Consider the following 18,479-nt stretch of genomic DNA (forward strand, 5'->3'; position numbering starts at 1 on the left):
CATATTCGAAACAATGTTTAATTGTAAGACTGATTAGTAGCTTATAAAATCATATGAATAGTTTTAATGCTCTCTCTATGTAGTACTTTATTAAGATTTAACTTTTGACTAAATGTTTTATGATTGTTAAAAACACCATTTCCTATTTACTAAAGGCTAGTAACACTTAATCCCCCCTTCACACCACCTCACCGCACAGCTGATCAAATGTCAAGAAAATGGAGTTTTGTTACGCATTTTATAATTCAGATTAGAAAAATTTCAATATGAAATTAAATAACATTATTTTTATAACCTGCTTGGGTTAGAATGGATAGCACAAATCCATTTCAACCTTGGGCCACTGACGATAGTGCAAAAAATGTTAAAACTGAAAGAGAACTAGTGGATGACGCGAAACTTCATCGGGAAAATGTCAATCATCCAAAACATAGGCAAACTGCGTCTTACAATAAAGAAAGTGTCGCCGTCCCAAGCAACGCTCCGGGATCATCGAGCGCTACGGCCTCCGGCGGCGAGGCCGCGCCGGAAGGCGAGTCCAAGATGGACTCTAGTAAAATAGCTTCTATTCAACAAATCGTCGAGAACACCCTCAGGTAAGATCTAGTATCCATACTACATTGTACAGTCCAGTTTTAAACAGTTTGTTCTCACAATCACAAGTTTATTATCGGTGAATTGAGGTTTACCTTGATAACCATTGTTATCAGCAAGACAGCTGTTCAGGCTGTGTACTATTTCTTTTTTATCCCAACTTCTGTACTTCTATTTTACTATAAAAAAATCTGCTCATGTCGAACGTTAGTTTAGAATTACGTGCATTTTCCATATTTTTATAATAGTTAGACTTTGCTAATGACAAAATCTTATGTGAAGTTCACATTTATCAAGATACACAAGAAACATAATGTTTTATGTGCATCTTCTTGAATCCAAAAAATCTCTTAATAACTATACTGCTCGCTGTAGTTTTCTATTCAGAAATGTGTTGCATTACAATGCGAAATTAATAGCAGGCCAACAACCAAACATTCCGCAGCTTAGGTTGTTGTCCTGCTATTAATTTCGAAATAAATTTGAAAAGCCTGTTTTAGATGGACGCTATTAAAAATGAGTAACATTGTTGCAGTCAAGAAGGCAGGCAGAGAGTAACTCAGTTACTAGAAGCAGTAGAAGCTCTAAGTGGTGCAGAGAGACTTCTTCTGTATCTACGTTTGCCCACCGGAGTGCCTCTCCATGATCCCCTTAAACAGCCCATTAATCCACTAGGCTCACGGTATGTATTTACAAGTCTTCCATTTTATGCACTCCGATCTACATCTTATAATGAAGTATCAGATAGATATTTAAAAGTGTGATTTTGCCTGCACTGTGATATATTCTGTTGAGTGAAGTGCACTACTAACTTTGTAATAATATTTTTTTTGTTCTTAAAAAGTTTTTTTCTTCTAAAATTCTTTTAACTATGTATTATATTTACAGTTCTATTCTATTACGTGAGATATATACAAAAAAAGAAATGTTTGTATTCCAGGGCTGAGCTTCAGCAGACTGTAACTTGGATACAGACACACTTAGAAGTTGACCCGGATGTTTCACTACCCAAGCAGGATGTATATGATGAATATATGTAAGTACATAAGATATAATAAAAATCTATTAAGAGTCTTATGATGTTTTTTTTTTGTAATTAGAAAATGTTAAAAGAAAAAGTATACTGCTCTTAGGTGCGTAATCACATTACATTAATTAAATCAAAGAGTAATGAAACAATTTTGATTTAACTTTTGCTGCCTTTTGGAAAAATTAAAAGAACAGTGTTTTGTTTTATACTTTCTGAATTACTTCTGTGTAATCTGATAAAAATAAATTTTCAGTTAAGTTTTCCTTCCTATTCCTTCCATATAGGTACAATTTTTTTTTTAATAATATCTGCTATGGTAAAGAATTTTCATTCTGTGAAAAGTAACATTAAAAATTGAATGTAGATTTTATTTCAAAGAATCAACCTGCTATGAATTTACTAAGAAATTGTTTAGGCTAAAGCTTAGACAACATCAGCAAAGCAAGTAATATTTTTTGAAGAATGTATTGTATGGTTTCCTCTTGTATGCCCTTTATATACCTGCCCTACTAAGAAAGTTATTTGTGAGTATTTTTTTATCCCCAACAGCAAATTGGGGGCAATTGAAACTAAATGAAATGAATAATTTGTCTAACTTATAAAATTTGTTGGCAGTGCACATTGTATGAGCAGTAACATGAAGCCTCTCTCCACTGCGGACTTCGGGAAAGTAATGAAGCAAGTGTATCCGACTGTACGGCCTCGTCGACTGGGCACTCGTGGCAACTCTAGGTAATATATTTTTAATACACCATTCCGAAGTTATTCATCAAAACTTGGAATTTGTTTACTAATCTCTTTACTCAATTGGACAAACAAATGACGATAATATTTAATAAAGCATAAGAACTGTGATACAATAAATAAGCACATACATAGTTGAATTTCGAGTCTACTACATAAACATGTCCTTTTACAGAAATCGTAAAAATCGAAACAAAATAACTAAAACAATCATCGTAAGCTTAGGAAAAGTGAACTTAGAATTTTATATGAGGGAATTAAAATAACAAATTATCTGTTCACGTCGCAGCCATATATAATTTATAATTGTTAAAGAAAATCCTAGGTAGCCATAAAAGTGAGCGATTCAACCAGATGGCTTCGACAATACTTATCTACATAACATATTGTCTTGACTTGTATTTGTACTGGTGAATTTTAAATCAGAAATAGATAAATAGTAATAATATTGTAAATCAAGATAAAGGCTTGGATAAGTTATCGTTGTGAAATTGCTCTTTACGTTTTAAACGGCATTATTACTATGTTAAGGGTTGGGCACGAGTACATCATGATAATTACCAGTTAATATATTGATAACATTGATTATATTCACGCGGCTCCCTCCGCTTAAACGAGTGATTTTTTATGTATATTTGTAGACATTTTTTTTATGTAATTAATACATAAATGGTATTACCGATATTCTTCTATCCTATTTTGATATTCAACCTACCTCATACACTTGCTTATGAAGGTAACATCTGTAATTAAAAACACATTGGCAGCGTTTAGAGTCTAGCTAAGTCTAGCTTACATTTTTCAATCATAGTTTTTGGAAATAGAGAATTTTAATTAAGTAAAATATAAATTGATCATATCTCGAGTTGCACTACCACATTATGTTATTGCATACTTACATCTATTTATTATTACTTTATAAGGTACATACTATATCAGATAAGTAGTGTAGATATGTACTCAGGTGTAAAACCAGACGTGATATTTCGCTAACGATCGCTAATTGATTAACGAAACTCACATTATGATAGGTAGATACATTCCTATATTTAGCAGCGTTTTCGATTTTATTCCAGTATTTTGAGCTTTTAAAATTATCAATTATCAAAAATAAACGTTTCATTAAGACCCCATCCCACCCGGCTTGTTAGTAACAAAAATTGTTTTGACTTGTAAGTAATGTTATAATACAATTGCAAATAGCATTGTATCGGGTTTGAAGCTACCTCAAAAATTTAAGCCTGCTAGCTTATAGGGAAGTGCCTCAAAATTAGTTGAAAAAATCCAACCGGAATGACAAACGTACAAACAAACAAGAATAGTGAGTGTATAAAAGCGTGGGAAAATAAGTAATAAATAAGGAAATAGACACACAGGCAGTAGGTAGGTAGAAAACGTACAGTTCAATGAACCTTATGACCAAGTAAATGGCTCCCCATTTAGATATATTTTAAATTTAGAGCAGGGTCATTAGTAATTATTTATTTAACAAGCTTTAAAAATACACTTTACAAAAAGAAAAAATAATTTAATAATTAATTATTAGGATCTTAAATAACTTTCCTTTATGTCCTTACTAAAAAATCGATAGTTTAGTAGATTTATCGACATTTTATACGGTATCGATATCGATACGGTTATATTTGTATACATAATGTAACCGTTAAATATCATGTATCAAGTAATTGCAGTAACTTTTACGATAAAAATACTAGCAACTTATTCAGAAAGGACACCTATAATTATAATTAATGGTTTCAACTGCTTCACAATGAATAAATAATCACAATTATTGATGTATAAATAAATATATGTACAACTGGAAAATGACTAATTCTCTACACGTGTATGTTACGTCACAGTGCAACTGTAGAAGCGCACTATCTGTGTATAAATAAAATACATCAGTGTTATAGAGCAAACATGTAACGGCCGTATTCTATAACGACTCTTTGCTAAGTGACGTTCTTATATGTCTATTCATCCTACATCGATGAACATAAACAAAGACACATTAGACTACTTTCAATTTAGTGCTTTACTTGAAAAGTATTCAAGTAGTACTTTTTCCCGAATGCAATGCAACTAATTTATTTCAAAAATTGTAGTCTCGTCAATTTTTGTTATACGTAACTTCCGATTTATTTCTACCTTCCATGCCGCATTATGTCCTTTTATTCCTTTATACTACTTATTTAAATATTGTTAGAAAATTTGGTTCGTCTTAGAATTGTAAGTAACCTTGTAACTATTACTTATATAGGTTTTTATAAATACGTATCATACATATACATAAATAAATATATGTACTTATTGATAAGCCACCACTAGCCACGTTTATATTATGCAACGGTGGGTAATCATACTTATCAACTCCTTTAGGTATCTCCTTGATAACGCGACGGGCTTTCCGTTAATTTACCTTCATAGAAAATAATATTGAAATCCCTGCCTGAATAGCTTCCGTGTGATTTTATTTATGCTTTAATTATAGGTAACTAGTTGTTGGGCGCGACTCCGTCTGCGTGGATTTCAGTTTACAGCGGTCGGTGGTCCCCGTTTCCATGGAAACTGTCTGATCTTGTGGCTTTTACAAACCTTTTTAATTTTCCCTCGGGAACTGTTTCAAAAATCGGGTTAAAAGGTAGCCTATTTTCTTTTCCATGTCAATGACTATTCGCATGACAAATTTCAGTTATTCTTCATGGTGTTTTATTTTAAGTTAGTAAATCATTCATCATCGTCATCGCCCATATTGGTCCACTGCTGGACGTAGGCCTCGACAATAGCACGCCATCGAGATCTATCTTCAGCTGGTCGCATCCAGCTCCTGCCAGCCGTCTTGTGCAGATCATCACTCCATCGTGCCTGAAGACGTACTCAGGCACGGACGTAAATCATAAATCAGCAAAATAAATGCTCCATTAAGTAACCTTTGCAATTGCCTAGATAACCTTGGTTATTAGGGTGTTTGACTAGGTACTTGCAATTATTTCACACACATGATGATTAGGGGCGGACTTAATACTTTGGTGCCCTATACTTACGAAAGATTGCCGTCTCTTTCTTCCATACCAATAATATCAATAGTATAATTTTGGCCCCAGATTTAAAACCATTGAATAAATCGTTTACTTACTTATTTTTCTAAACTAAAGATACTTTATTTTTGCATAGACCCGTTCGCAATTTTATTGAATTTGATATTTCCATTCTAATCACGTGCAATAAGAAATAATAATGAGATAACCTCGGGAGCACTGGACACGGGTAGTAGGTATAGAAATATAGCCAATGTTGCTTTAAACAAAAGCTCTGACTGAGCAAATACTGAAATAATACAATTTATAGCTGTTGTTACTTTGCGGTGTGTGCCCAAAAATAACTTTAAACGACACTCATACCCTATTCAACCTACCTTGATTCACTATAGAAGCTGAGATTACGCATAATTTGCAATTTATTTATGTGTAAGACATCCGACACGCTTTTTGTGTGTCAGTCACAATAGACCGGTCTTATCAGAACAGGCAAATCTTCGTTCTTATCTGTGACGTAGCCGACAAAGATATGCACTTACGAACTAATTGGTACTACTTAGATAATTCTTAACAAAAAATATGTTTTACATTATAATGATATGTGCTGCTTCTGTAATCGATTCGCGGATCCGTTTACAATCAAATATTTTTATGATCATAAAATCATTTCTGTTTTAAAAATATGATAGATAAATAACGTTTTCTTCTTCTTATAAATTAACATAATTTTTACGCATTTAATGTAGTTTCTTAGTTGTAATGAAGTATGTTAAAGTCATTGACCCCTTCTAATATCACTAGATGACGTCTACTGTCCAAGCGTATCAGTTGTTTACTACACTGTAACACGTGGAAATCAGGGTGAATACGAGTAATACTACTATATTTACTTTATTCGCTTTGACAGCTGCGACTAAATACTTAATTACGACGTCACTATTCAATTTAGAAGAAAAAAAATATTGCGTCTGGCCTTTGGCCTGAATTTGTGCGACACGTTAAGCTATTAAAGATAAATGTAGGAGAGAAGGAGGCAATTTAGTAAAAGCCCAGATTTGAACATGTTGATATCTGAACGCAGCTTTCTGTTTATCTTGTCGAAACTTCATATTAATATTGGCAACACTGCCTATCATAAAAAATGTATTCAATTTATCTTAACAGTTGATCTTTTTAGGAGTCTAAATATGCTCTATTGTGCCTCCTTATCCCTTATATATTATGTGAACTTCATAGATTGCAAAGTTTGGCTTATATGGTCATTTAAATTTTACTGTATTGGTCAGGCGGAGCTCAATACTCGTACATGTTAAATTCGTGACAAACTTACTTACCCAAATAATTTTAATTCAAACTGTGAGAAATAAAGAAACATAGGAATAATATTAACAGCTTTTAAATCACGACTTAACTCCAGAAAATATATTTTTTAATTTATTATTTCCTTTGCAGGTATTGTTACGCGGGCCTTAGAAAAAAGATTAAGTTGGAAGTGCCACAGCTACCCGATTTGGGTGAATCATCCAAGATATGTTTGGTAGGTAGAATTTGAATTATTATTTCACTCCATTTATTAACTTTGCGAATAAAGATTGCCCATTTTTTTTATTACCATTACAATTGTTGCGAGGGTCATGAGTTGAGCACAAAGACCCACAAACAACTGCATACTTAATTATAGTGTTCTGATAGCAATTCTACTTATTATGTTTAAAAAATCAGCGAAATTGTTGATACTTACAAATATGCACTAAATATGTTTTCTCTGGTCTAGTTATGTTTGATCAGTTCAAAGTTTGATCAGAAATTCCGCAAATTATTTAAGTGTCTCAGTGATATCGTTACCTTCTTTAATGAGAATGATGTTATATATTATTACAGGAACCATTTGCACCTTCGAGGGAAACTGAAAGGATTGTCTGCGATTGGGCCGAATCTAAATTAGGTCTGTATTTAAATTACCACATTATACCCCAAATAGGAGTTAGTTGTTATAAAGTCAAAAAATAGTATTTAAATAATTCAAATCTTTACAAATAATATTTTTTTGTCCCAACGATTGGATGTGCACATACGGATTTAATTATTATATCGATACTCAATTTGGCTCATTGAGTATCTGTATTGAGGTGTTTAAACCGACCGGGCGACCTGAAAAGATTTTTTTGTGTTTGTTGCTTCAAAACTTCGGAATGGATGAACCGGTTTTTTTTAAATCATCAAGTTTGGCTCAGTTCTTTTTTATTTGAAGTCGGTTGTATGTTTTTCGTTTCTAAGACAATATTATGACATGTTGCAATTATATTAATAAAATGTAAACAGGCATCAAATTTGCAAATATTTCGGAGCTATCGAGACACTTGGCGTCAGCGGGTACACAGCTTGCTCCGCCCGGTCCAGCCAGCGCGTCGCCACCGCCTCAACTTGTGCAGCCACACGGTAAAGTATATGCACATAATAATGCTAGAAACCTTTAACAAATCAGAAATAGATAAGTGCGTGTTTTTATTTCGTAAAATATGTTAAATACTGTCATCAATGTCATTTTTTGGTTTTCTAGCACCTGCAGATGATACAACAAGTCGACAGCTTATCAAGCATCTTAAACGAAAAATACAGGTGAGTACTTGATATTAATAATACTAACAATAAATTACGTAAGAACACTTTAGTTGCATTAGTTTATGTATCCATTATATTTAATCAACAGACTCAAGGTACTCCTGGTCGGCCGAAAAAGAACAAAGGTCAGGATGTATCCGGAGAGTCCCCGCCGTCTACGTCATATGCGAGCCACCATCAGCCTATGAAACACGAGAGCGAGGTGCTGCCCGACATGAGCTACGGCTACGGGCAGGCGGCCTACGTGCCCGTGTACGACGTGCGGCCGCCGCTGGCGCAGTACGTGCCGCCGCCGCGCGCGCACCCGCCGCACGGCCCGCTCGCGCAGCACGGCCCGCTGCCGCCGCACGTGTCGCACGCGCCGCACCCGCCGCACACGCCGCACCCCCCGCACGTGCCCTCCGCGCCGCACCCCGCCATTCCTATGCACGACTACCGACCCGACCCCTACGTATTCGAACCGTCATATGCTCCGCGCGATCTCACTCGCCCTGCGGACACCACACACAATCTACCGATTAATTTAAGCAGCGACGCGTCCTTAGATCTATCTACAGAGCGGACGGACTGGCAGCGACGAAGGCCACCAGAGCCACCACCGGCGCGTCTCGCACTTCCTGGCAAAAAGTTAATACTAGAAACGTACCACAGTGAAACGCGAGCAAGTTCCCCACGCTCTTCGCAAACGGATACACGCTCACACCATGTTACTGAAGATTTCCCACGAACCGAGTATCTTCCGAAGAAAATGCGAGCTGCCGAAATATTAGGTGGTAAAATCGCTGCGGCCCGTCAGGCGTTAGCTGGGCCACCCGCGCCCACAGCGATAGCTGGGCCTGCTGGCCTGTCGGGAGCAAGTGGGCTGCCAGGGCCTGCTGGGTTGTCGGGGCCGGGAGGCTTGTCAGGGTCAGTCGGGCCCCCAACTTCGGATCCCGCGTGCAGTTCCGCGCCTGCACCCGCCGATGCTCCCGTTCGTCCCGAGGTTGCTTTTTTGGAGGATCCAAAAAACTTAACGAGCCGGTCCAAAAGCACCGCCGCGGCGCTGGCCCGGGAGGAACAGGAGGCGGCGAGTCCCACACGGTCGGTGAAGGCTCCGACGTCTAAGTCCGAACAATTACGCAATAAACTACGGAAATCTAGCGGCCGAGCCAGTGGACCCTCGCCGGATCGGGCGGGATCGCCCGATCGAACCGTGACGCCTGATTCGTGTTGCGGTCTAGATGGGATTAATATTAGGACTGGAATGATTTGCGAAGAGAAACACTCCGAAATCCTAAACAGAGAACGTGTAATTAGTATATGCAATATAGATAAACATGATTTAGACGACTATTTGAATGAGGGTAATAGCCAAGAGCACGAAGAAGAGCTTCTACAGTATTTTCATCATCGCGCCAATCAGTCGGAAGCCCAAGCAAATACAAGCACCTCTGCTAACACTGCTGCTTTTTTAGAACGAGGCCAGGACCCACACGACGACCATAGCCAGGGAAATAGTGAGAAAATATCACAGCTAAGGGAATTATTAGCTAAGAATTTAAAAAACCAGAGTGGGTCTAGTTCTCAAAACATGCAATTAAATCAGGAGTCACAATTAACTCAAGAAAAGTCAAATGAGCCACCACTTACTAAACCAACGATTTCTGAAGGCGCGTTTAAACCTCTTGGTCCTAATGATTCAGAAATAAATGGTCCGACTTTACCTAACCAAGCCGATTTAAATAGCAACAAACACGCTAAATCTGTTCCAAATCAAAATGGCACCTCCGTACCTTATGCTAACGATAGTACAACTAACCAGGTACCCACGAATGTCGGCGGGCCACATCTTTACAATGGCCACTGTCATAATGAACCACAGAGTCCAACTACCAGAACACAACAATATGATTTTGTTCCTATTTCGGATGGATGTCATTCTCCCGGTAATTTCCATTCCAAATCCCCAATAGGCTTTGGTCAAAGAGGTCAAAGTCCCACAAAAGTAGGCAAACCAATTATCATGGGTGGTTCCTTACAGACATCTCCTATTTCACATAGCACTGCGGCGAGCCCTTTTGTTAGTCCAAGAAATACTCCGGTCCCACGGTCTAGACTATGCCCGCGGCCAATACCCAAACACAACGGAAGGAAAAGACGCAATCCTCTACAACTTGGTGTCACCGATCCATGCTCGAAACAATTTGCTATACCCAACGACCAAAAATTCATGACCAAAAGTGTAGTTTGTGGCGCGGGCAAATACTGCCAACCCATTTCAGCTCCACCGTCGCCGAATATACTCTCACAATATAAGAACCACATGTACACGTGCTCTTCAGGAATGTCTAATGGCGCAAATAATCTTTGTCTAAATTTTTTACCTAATGCACCGTTTCGCGATCACGTCAATGGAGAACAACCACTGTCTGCCGATCCTCTATCAAGTGAGGTCAGTCAGTTTTTCCAAGAATCACTAGTTTCTTACAGATCGGGAACGGACACTTTTAGGTCGCAATCCGTTCCCCTGAAACAAGCAATTGGCAATATGGGATTATTAAGTTACAACAATACTCCAGTAGGCTCTGTTCCGCCTACACCAGTCCCTAATGAATTTTGCGACTTTGGATCTCTTGTTGATACTTGTACTCGAGAAACATTGGATAAAATATACGATGCCATAGACAGCAGCAACGACGTCCTTACAACAAGTGCCACACAGAGCATTTTAAATTCTAACGACACCCTAAGTAATGGTTGTGAACCCATTCCTGAACATCAAATACTGTCGGATGAACAATTAACCTCAATAATACCGGGTGGGGACGATCTGCTTGAGAGAACCAATCAGTATAACCAATCATTCACAAACGACAGCGCCACAGCTGACAACGTAGAAGATTTCCTTAAACGAGCGAATAGTATTGAGTTTGACTTATCCGAATTGGTAACTGATAAGAATAAATACTATACATCACGATCTGTCCCGAGTACACCGCTGCCATACAAACGCACAGCGCCGAATCTGCAAATAGACTCGCGACGTTCCAGGGAATTATTTGCGGCTGAAAATTTCTCCAACGCATCAAACGGCATTTCCTCTAAATCTGTGCCATCCACTCCCCAGTTTGCAGAAGATAGGAGCGTGTTTAGTTACAGTAACAGAGATTTTCTGATTAACGGTAATTCTGTATGTGGATCCACTCAACTTCACGAAACTGTAGTGGAGAACGACCAGGGATTGACGTCCCCACTTCACGATATGTTACGGGAGGACATACTTGTTGAACCGTTGACGCCCGCCTTGCTGGCCGACCTCGACAAAATGGACGCAACTCCGTATGTCGATCTCTAGTCAGCTGTTTCATAAATCATCACTTGTATATATGTAGTTTTATAATATTAGTTTGGTTTTGTTTGTACAGATACCGATGAATTGGATATCAACGGAGTACAATGTATTTGTATGCCTTCAGTGAAGGCAAGTGCTAAGTTGTGCATACCTAGTTTAAATTTGGATCGCACACTCCCAAAAATTGAGTCAATAAACAATGCACTATATAATATTGTGATAATAAAAGCTATGTGACATCAATTATTAGAGTAAGCTAAAGCGAAACTCTGAATTATTTTATTATGAAGGCTTCAATTAGTTGCTTGTTTGCGAAGCCTCAAAAATATAATTGACAATATGTCTTATTATTTGACAATATTAGTTGGAGAAGTATAAGAAAGCTATATTGGACTTTAAGTTACTAAATATACGCTGTTATTTTGGCCCAATTAATTGAAAAAGAAATATAAAACTCAATGTTTAATTGATGGAATTAGAGTTAAAATTAAACGTTTGCACTTTAGTAGATAATTATTATATTTGAATGTTTCGCGTGTATTCGCGGCTCAGCTGTCGACATACTCGAGGTGCGTGTGATGCAATGGACCACATTATATAATACATATATTCATAAGATGATTCGATATTATAACAATATTCGAACTTTGTGGACCTGACATATGGTAATATAATTATTAAAAAAAAAAACTGAAATACGCACTGTCGGTAGATACGTAAATATTGTAAATGTATACTGGCTAGTTTTAGAACGTATGAATCAATATGTTTATTGTTTACCGACTACAACAATTTTAACGTGTACCACCTGAACATATACAATATTCAAGTAATGGTAATTCGGATTTTTTAAATAGGAGTTAAGATTTTTTGTATAAATACTGTGGGAATGGCTCGTATGGTCATTTTGTAACTGGCAAGTGTAACATATATATCGTTTCAATAACTAAAGCATGTAATGGACTAAAATTTCTAAAACAATATGCTTATGAGTAGAAAATGTGACTGTTTTCTATCAGGTCCCGTTTAATAATAACTCCGCTTTATAACCCTAGTGTACAAGTAGTTGGTGGTATGTGCCTCGTGACAATATCTGCGCTCATTGTATATAATAAAAAACATCGAAATTTTGGTATCTATTTTATAAAAATTAGTGAGAAACAGTCAATAGTGATACTAGCTAACCAGTTCCATCAACAACATTTGAAAATATCTAATGTACGTAGTTATAGTGTTTAATCAGACCAATGCAGCGTGCCAAGCGCGCTTAGTAAATTAGAATTGGTTTTTCATAAGAAAAATGATAAAATAGTATATAGTTTATGAAAAATGAATTTATTGTAAGTTAGCACAAAGATTTAATATATTTTATTATCACATAGGAGTTTTACTGATATACTAAATTTACATTGATCGCATAAAATGCGGATTGAAAGTTGAACCTGCCAACGTTGCTGCAGTGAGCTTGTAAGGCGTAGACACATTACTGTTATATTGTTTCATTGTGGCATTACTATCGAAGCCGGTCTCTTTCAACAATATTGGCAAACGCGTTTTGCGTGCAAACAGGACCTTAAAACGTAGGTAGGTCTTTAAATAATCACAGTATACTAGCTATAGATAGGTATGTATTATAACGTCCGCCTAACGCATCTAATATCACGATTTTCACACTAGATGTATCAGGGCGCTTTATCAGTTTTTGTACAAAACATTTTTTAATTTGCTTTGTTTATAAAACTTAAAAGTAAGCCTTAACATATAAACTTAAGAGTAATGGACTCTAGACCGGCTTCATTGTTAAACCAAATTGAAGGTCTTAAGTTATACCTAGTATGGCCTAGCAACATTGTGAAGATTTTTTTATTTGTATTTAGGTATTATTTGTACTCTTACTAAGAAAACAATCGTGTACCTTTTTCATCAACCTGTGCCTCAATAACGAATGCTAATGTAAAATTGACGTTTAAAGCTTAGTAGTTGGTTTGTTACAACGCTAGTACAAAACACTGATTCGACAGGGATATACCTAGGTATATGTAAGTGAAACCGAAGACTGTTTAAAGTTTGTAGAATATTTTCAACACAAAGAAATAACTTGTCATGATCACGTCGAATTCGTCTCGAGAATAAGGTGAACACAACGAATAACCTCAGTGATCAGATCAGTGTTATTCCAATTTGGTACAACTTACCAAAATCAACTAGTACCTAATTACTATTAAGTTGTACATTTTGTTAAGGCTCTGTCTCTCGTAAGTTTAAGACGTTAAAGCACTGTAAATAATACTTTTAATGTTTATTCCATTCCTCATTGTTTCTATACAATTATCGTCTACATCTAAATTAATTCACATCCATCTATCAACTAATTAGTAATTAGATGTCACATATAAATGTACACATCAAATGACACGTGCATTGTAACTGATGAAGTGTAATATAGTGGGAAATATAATGTTCTCATTATGTATTGTTGTTATGTAATTCACGTCTTCTCGGTGTTATACTCAGACTATATTTCCATTGTTTATATTATGCGTAGAATTGCTGCAATGCAATTTCAATAATTGAATATCGTAATCGTTTAAGACTCCACCTCCATATTCACACCGATTTAAATATGAATAAAATGACTAAATTTATGAATATTTAATGTATTAAAAAACTTTTTGTTACGTAATTTCATGAAATGAAGTGTGTTTACATTATTAATTGATTTTTTTTTATAATCAATATCTTATTATTGTATTAAAAACAAATATTTTATCAAATTAAAATTGATATTTGTTTGACATATATTAATAATCTTCAGTCCTTTTAGTCATTTTAACATCGTTTCAAAATACGATTTAACACGATATAATGTAAATGTATAGGAGAAATTTGGCAAATTGATGTTAAATTATATGATGAATGTGTACCTTATACTTAATTGTACGTGACATCTTTAATCTAACGAAAAAACAAAGATATTTAAAATGTTATGAGAAGAAGGATCATCTCTCATGTGGAAAGCCATTTTGTTTAAGTCTTGACTAAATATGGATTGATAAGTGTATATTTTAATAAAATTGTAGAATTTTAATGTGCGTTCTTTGAACATATAACGTTAAATGTAATGCATATATTAGATTATATAATTTAAATTTATGATTTATTTTAGAAATAATTGTTAAAATTTGATTGTATGATTTTATGAAAACATATAAGTCACACAATAGAGATTTTGTTGCTAAAATGAATCATTGTTATGTAAATACAGCATTAACATTGGTAGACACGTATTAATACATGACACCATTTAATTTTATTACAACTATGTTGTTCTGTTAATTATTGTTTTTATTTTCTAAATATTTTTTATGAATGTATGATAATACATTATTAGTTATATTAAGCATATCTAGTTGTAAGTGAAGATATCCATGTTGTTGATTAGTCTTTTATGGATGTTGATTTACACCATTTGCTATGCAGTGATAATAAATGGTACGATAGTATTTGCTACTGTTTGTTATTTATTACCTTTATTACTTGTTTCATAACCTCCGTGGTTGAGAGGCGTTCGCACCGGTTTCAAGGTGTCGCTAGCTCTGAGGTTCCGGATTCGATCCCTGGTCGGGTCAATGTAAAAATTCACATTTCTACATTGTCTCGGGACTGGGTGTTTCCTATACTTTCGTTTCATCGGAATTCCATAACACAAGTGCTTTAGCAACTTACTTTGGGTTCAGAACAATATATGTGAAGTAGTCCATATTTATTTTTTTATTGTTTTTGAATATGAAGCTCAAAACACTAAATATGAGAAAATGTTGTTCTACGCGTCTACATTCTAATATAGTTTTAACCAGTCTTAACCCAAGATGTCTTTTTATTTTAGCTGTCATTGTTGTAATAAAAAAATATGCGCGAAGTGGAGACAAAATTTTACAAAAAATTCTATAGCTTGCAAATCTTACCCTTAGTCGTGTAGTGTAATTTAGATTGTTCAAGCAGAATATTAACTACGTTAATTTAATCACGTAGTAATACTATGTCACTTAACAAATGTGAATTAGAGGTCACGGTATTTGAGTAAAGACAAGGTTTTGATTTTAAACGTATATATATTATCTTTATTATACCTAATTATTAACAATATTGACTTACATGCTTTTTTGTACCTTACCATAGTTATTTAAAAACCAAGGTAACAATATGGGATCATCGTCATGCGAATAATTTTCTGTCACGTGAACAGGCATACCAGGTGTCCACTCAAACATCAAGGTCATGAGTGGTAGAGCTTGTAGGTCATCTAGTGCTTTCTCACCATATTTATGTTTGATTTTTCTCGATAAACACCTCTTCACATATACTAAGAAGTCATCTATAAAGTTGAAGCAGACATCCGAATTCCAAAATCTCTGGAAAAATTAATCATTTATATATAAATATGCTGCCAGTGATGGCTGTCACGGGGCAATATAAGCAAATATCGGATTGTGCTTGACCCTGGCAAAAAACCAAGATGCATATAAATTAATGAGTACATCTTGCAAAATTTGTGTATACAATACTGTGAAAAAAGAGCAAATTTCCCCCCCCCCCTCCCCCCAAAATTTGCCGTTCTTTGCTCGAGTCCGGTCGGCCTGCGGGATAAACTGCTAACGAACTTACTACATAGGTTAATAGAAACTATTAAAAACGAAATTGCATTGAAGTACATCTCTTAATCAACAGAAAGAGATCGAAAAAACTACATCGAGCCTGTGGCTCCACAGGCTAGACATGTTTCAATATCAATTAACAAAATATAATAAAAATGAGTTTATAACAACAGGGATTTACCTGAGACTTCCGGGGCAAGTCTCCTACATTGCATATTCTTAATTCTTCTACAATTCCATTGTCATCTCTGTATCCACATAATATTTTGTCTATACCCACAAGAAAAGACTGGCACCACCATTTTTTTGCTTTAAAGCGCCTGAAAAAGAAAAGAATTTTAAATTTAGCAAACAATAATTTTTCTTCACATACCATTGTGCTATTTTGATTTCCTTCTATATTCTTCTTCAAGTCTCTCAATCACTCTAAGGTTTGCTGCAAGAGAACCCAATTCTGGGAGAGACCCGCCTTTGTATGTGAACTTTCCAAGAACATATTGTCCAAGTGTGAATTTATATATGATAAAGTATAAATAAATAAGTTTCAAGATCTCTTTACTGTTTACATATATTGAGGTTCTAAATAAATTTAAATAAAAATAATTAAATGATAAAATCCGTATCTAAAGTTTTTGTGCCACTTTAAGCATATCCGTCCATTTATCCCCTATACATTTTAAAGTTTGTACAAACCTAAAACTATTTTCCTGCTTCCCATTTTCTATATGCCTATTGGTTTTCAGTTCTATAAACTCTTTGTTGGCTAGATATTGTATGATACCTTCTGGCCCAAGTTCTGTTGGAGGCTTGGTGATTCTAGTTTTATCACATCTGATTCCATCCATTTCAGCACCAAATACTATAGTGTGTTTATTCAACTGTGTTTTAAAAACTAAAGAGAATTCTTCATTTTCATCTACGGGAACATCAGGATTTGGTTCCACATCAGGCTCATCTAGAACAAAACTATTTATTACATATTTATTTTATATCAACAAGGTTACAGAAAGGAGAATTAATTTATACATAAATGAAACAAACCTTTTGTGTCACAATTAAGCATTTTTTTTAAATAAATAATCAATGTTCATCATTAAAACATGTTTGTCTGATAAATGTAAAGCATATTTTTGAACATGGTAATTATTTCAATTTCCAGTCCTTTAATATTTTACACAGATTCCATATTTTATAGCTAGATTTTTTATATTCTTACCAGATAGCAGATACTGCTCAAACTTATAGCCCCATGAGGTAAATAGTTTATCTCTTTCTGTCATATTCATTTTTCTGCTTATTTTCTCTTCTGTATCTCTTGCACATAGATAGATATTGCCTTTGTGCAGAATTGCTACGATTTTCCATGGTTCTCTATTTTCATATGGTGTGCATGCTATGCAAGTAAGAAGGCCTCTATAGCAAAAAAACTTTGCGTTTCTTAAACTAGTTTCTAGAGGAAAGTTTAATCGAGTTTCATGCTCTAGCAAAAACTTGAGTAATTCTGTTATCTTAACATCTAGGTCTGCAGGACGATGTATTGCTTTATCATAATGCAAGTTTAAATCATAATGAACTCTTCGGTTACCCACATGTCGTGCATACTTAAGGTTTTCAAGACCGATGTAACCAATGATCGTAGGTCTCTCAAACCGCGGAAATTTTCGCATATATATACTAGGGTCTACGTGTAGTTCCGGCTGCATGTTGTTGTTCAAATTTACGAAATTAGCGAAAAAATAAAGCGAAAAAAATATTGTTATTATAATATATTATAATTATTGTTTTTTTTGTAGGTTATTTAGCAGTTAATCCATTAATAAAATTTCAGTTTACATAATCAATGCACCACATTTATACGTTAAATAATAAAGGTCAACTTATTTTATATCAAGAATTATTAGAATTGATACATATCAAAATTAATTCGACACTATTTTTCGCTATTTATAATAGTGAGTGACTGTGACAGTGACAATCAGTGACAATTAGTGGTGGGCGTCGCGACGAGCAACCGTTTTATTATCAGCAACGATGAAACCGTTTTCTCGACTTAAGCTACACAGTTTTCGTTGCCCAGACAAGTCTCGTTGTCCAGTCGACGGCGCACTCGTCGCGTCATCATTGTCTCAGTCATTGTTCGTTGCGGCCGACAAAATACAGTCGTGAATACTCATGAATGTCGGACTGCAATAATTTAACTGTCTCACAGTTTGGCGATTTTTTGATTGATATTAATTGTATGTCTTTGTATTGAATAAGTAAAAAATAAATTTTAAAAAATGAACTACGAAACTAGTCCTACTCACGACGACGTCCTCCGTAATTCAGAGTTCATTCATTCACAAAACAGTGATCAAAATATATTATAGGTAATAATAATTTCGTCATTAGTAAATTAATAAAAAAAGAAACTGTTTTATGAAACTGAACTCGTCAACAGTAGCAAGAAACTGCAACCGTTA

General features: G+C 35.2%; 2 protein-coding genes across 3 annotated transcripts; one reads left to right on the top strand and one right to left on the bottom strand.

Annotated features, from left to right (window-relative positions):
• Nucleotides 1–198: 198 nt before the first annotated feature.
• On the top strand, nucleotides 199–13,501 carry LOC113493551. 2 transcript variants are annotated; one of them, XM_026871570.1, is made up of 9 exons: nucleotides 199–596; nucleotides 1,130–1,276; nucleotides 1,535–1,630; nucleotides 2,240–2,356; nucleotides 6,862–6,946; nucleotides 7,291–7,354; nucleotides 7,732–7,848; nucleotides 7,970–8,028; nucleotides 8,120–13,501. In XM_026871570.1, exons 1-9 carry the CDS (start codon nucleotides 310–312, stop codon nucleotides 11,363–11,365), a joined length of 4,218 nt encoding a protein of 1,405 aa, XP_026727371.1. In that variant the 5' UTR covers nucleotides 199–309; the 3' UTR covers nucleotides 11,366–13,501. The 2 variants fall into 2 exon arrangements, with proteins under 2 accessions (XP_026727371.1, XP_026727372.1); XM_026871571.1 differs by having other exon boundaries at nucleotides 6,862–6,937.
• A 792-nt stretch (nucleotides 13,502–14,293) lies between these two features.
• LOC113493555 (decapping and exoribonuclease protein-like) lies at nucleotides 14,294–18,209 on the bottom strand. The gene is made up of 4 exons (XM_026871587.1): nucleotides 17,234–18,209; nucleotides 16,711–16,972; nucleotides 16,199–16,337; nucleotides 14,294–15,774 (listed from the first exon to the last, which is right to left on the bottom strand). The coding sequence occupies exons 1-4, from the start codon at nucleotides 17,718–17,720 to the stop codon at nucleotides 15,514–15,516; spliced, it is 1,149 nt and encodes a 382-aa protein (XP_026727388.1). The 5' UTR covers nucleotides 17,721–18,209; the 3' UTR covers nucleotides 14,294–15,513.
• Nucleotides 18,210–18,479: the final 270 nt, after the last annotated feature.

This window comes from Trichoplusia ni, chromosome 4 (genome assembly GCF_003590095.1).
Source record: "Trichoplusia ni isolate ovarian cell line Hi5 chromosome 4, tn1, whole genome shotgun sequence".
Lineage (NCBI taxonomy): Eukaryota > Metazoa > Arthropoda > Insecta > Lepidoptera > Noctuidae > Trichoplusia > Trichoplusia ni.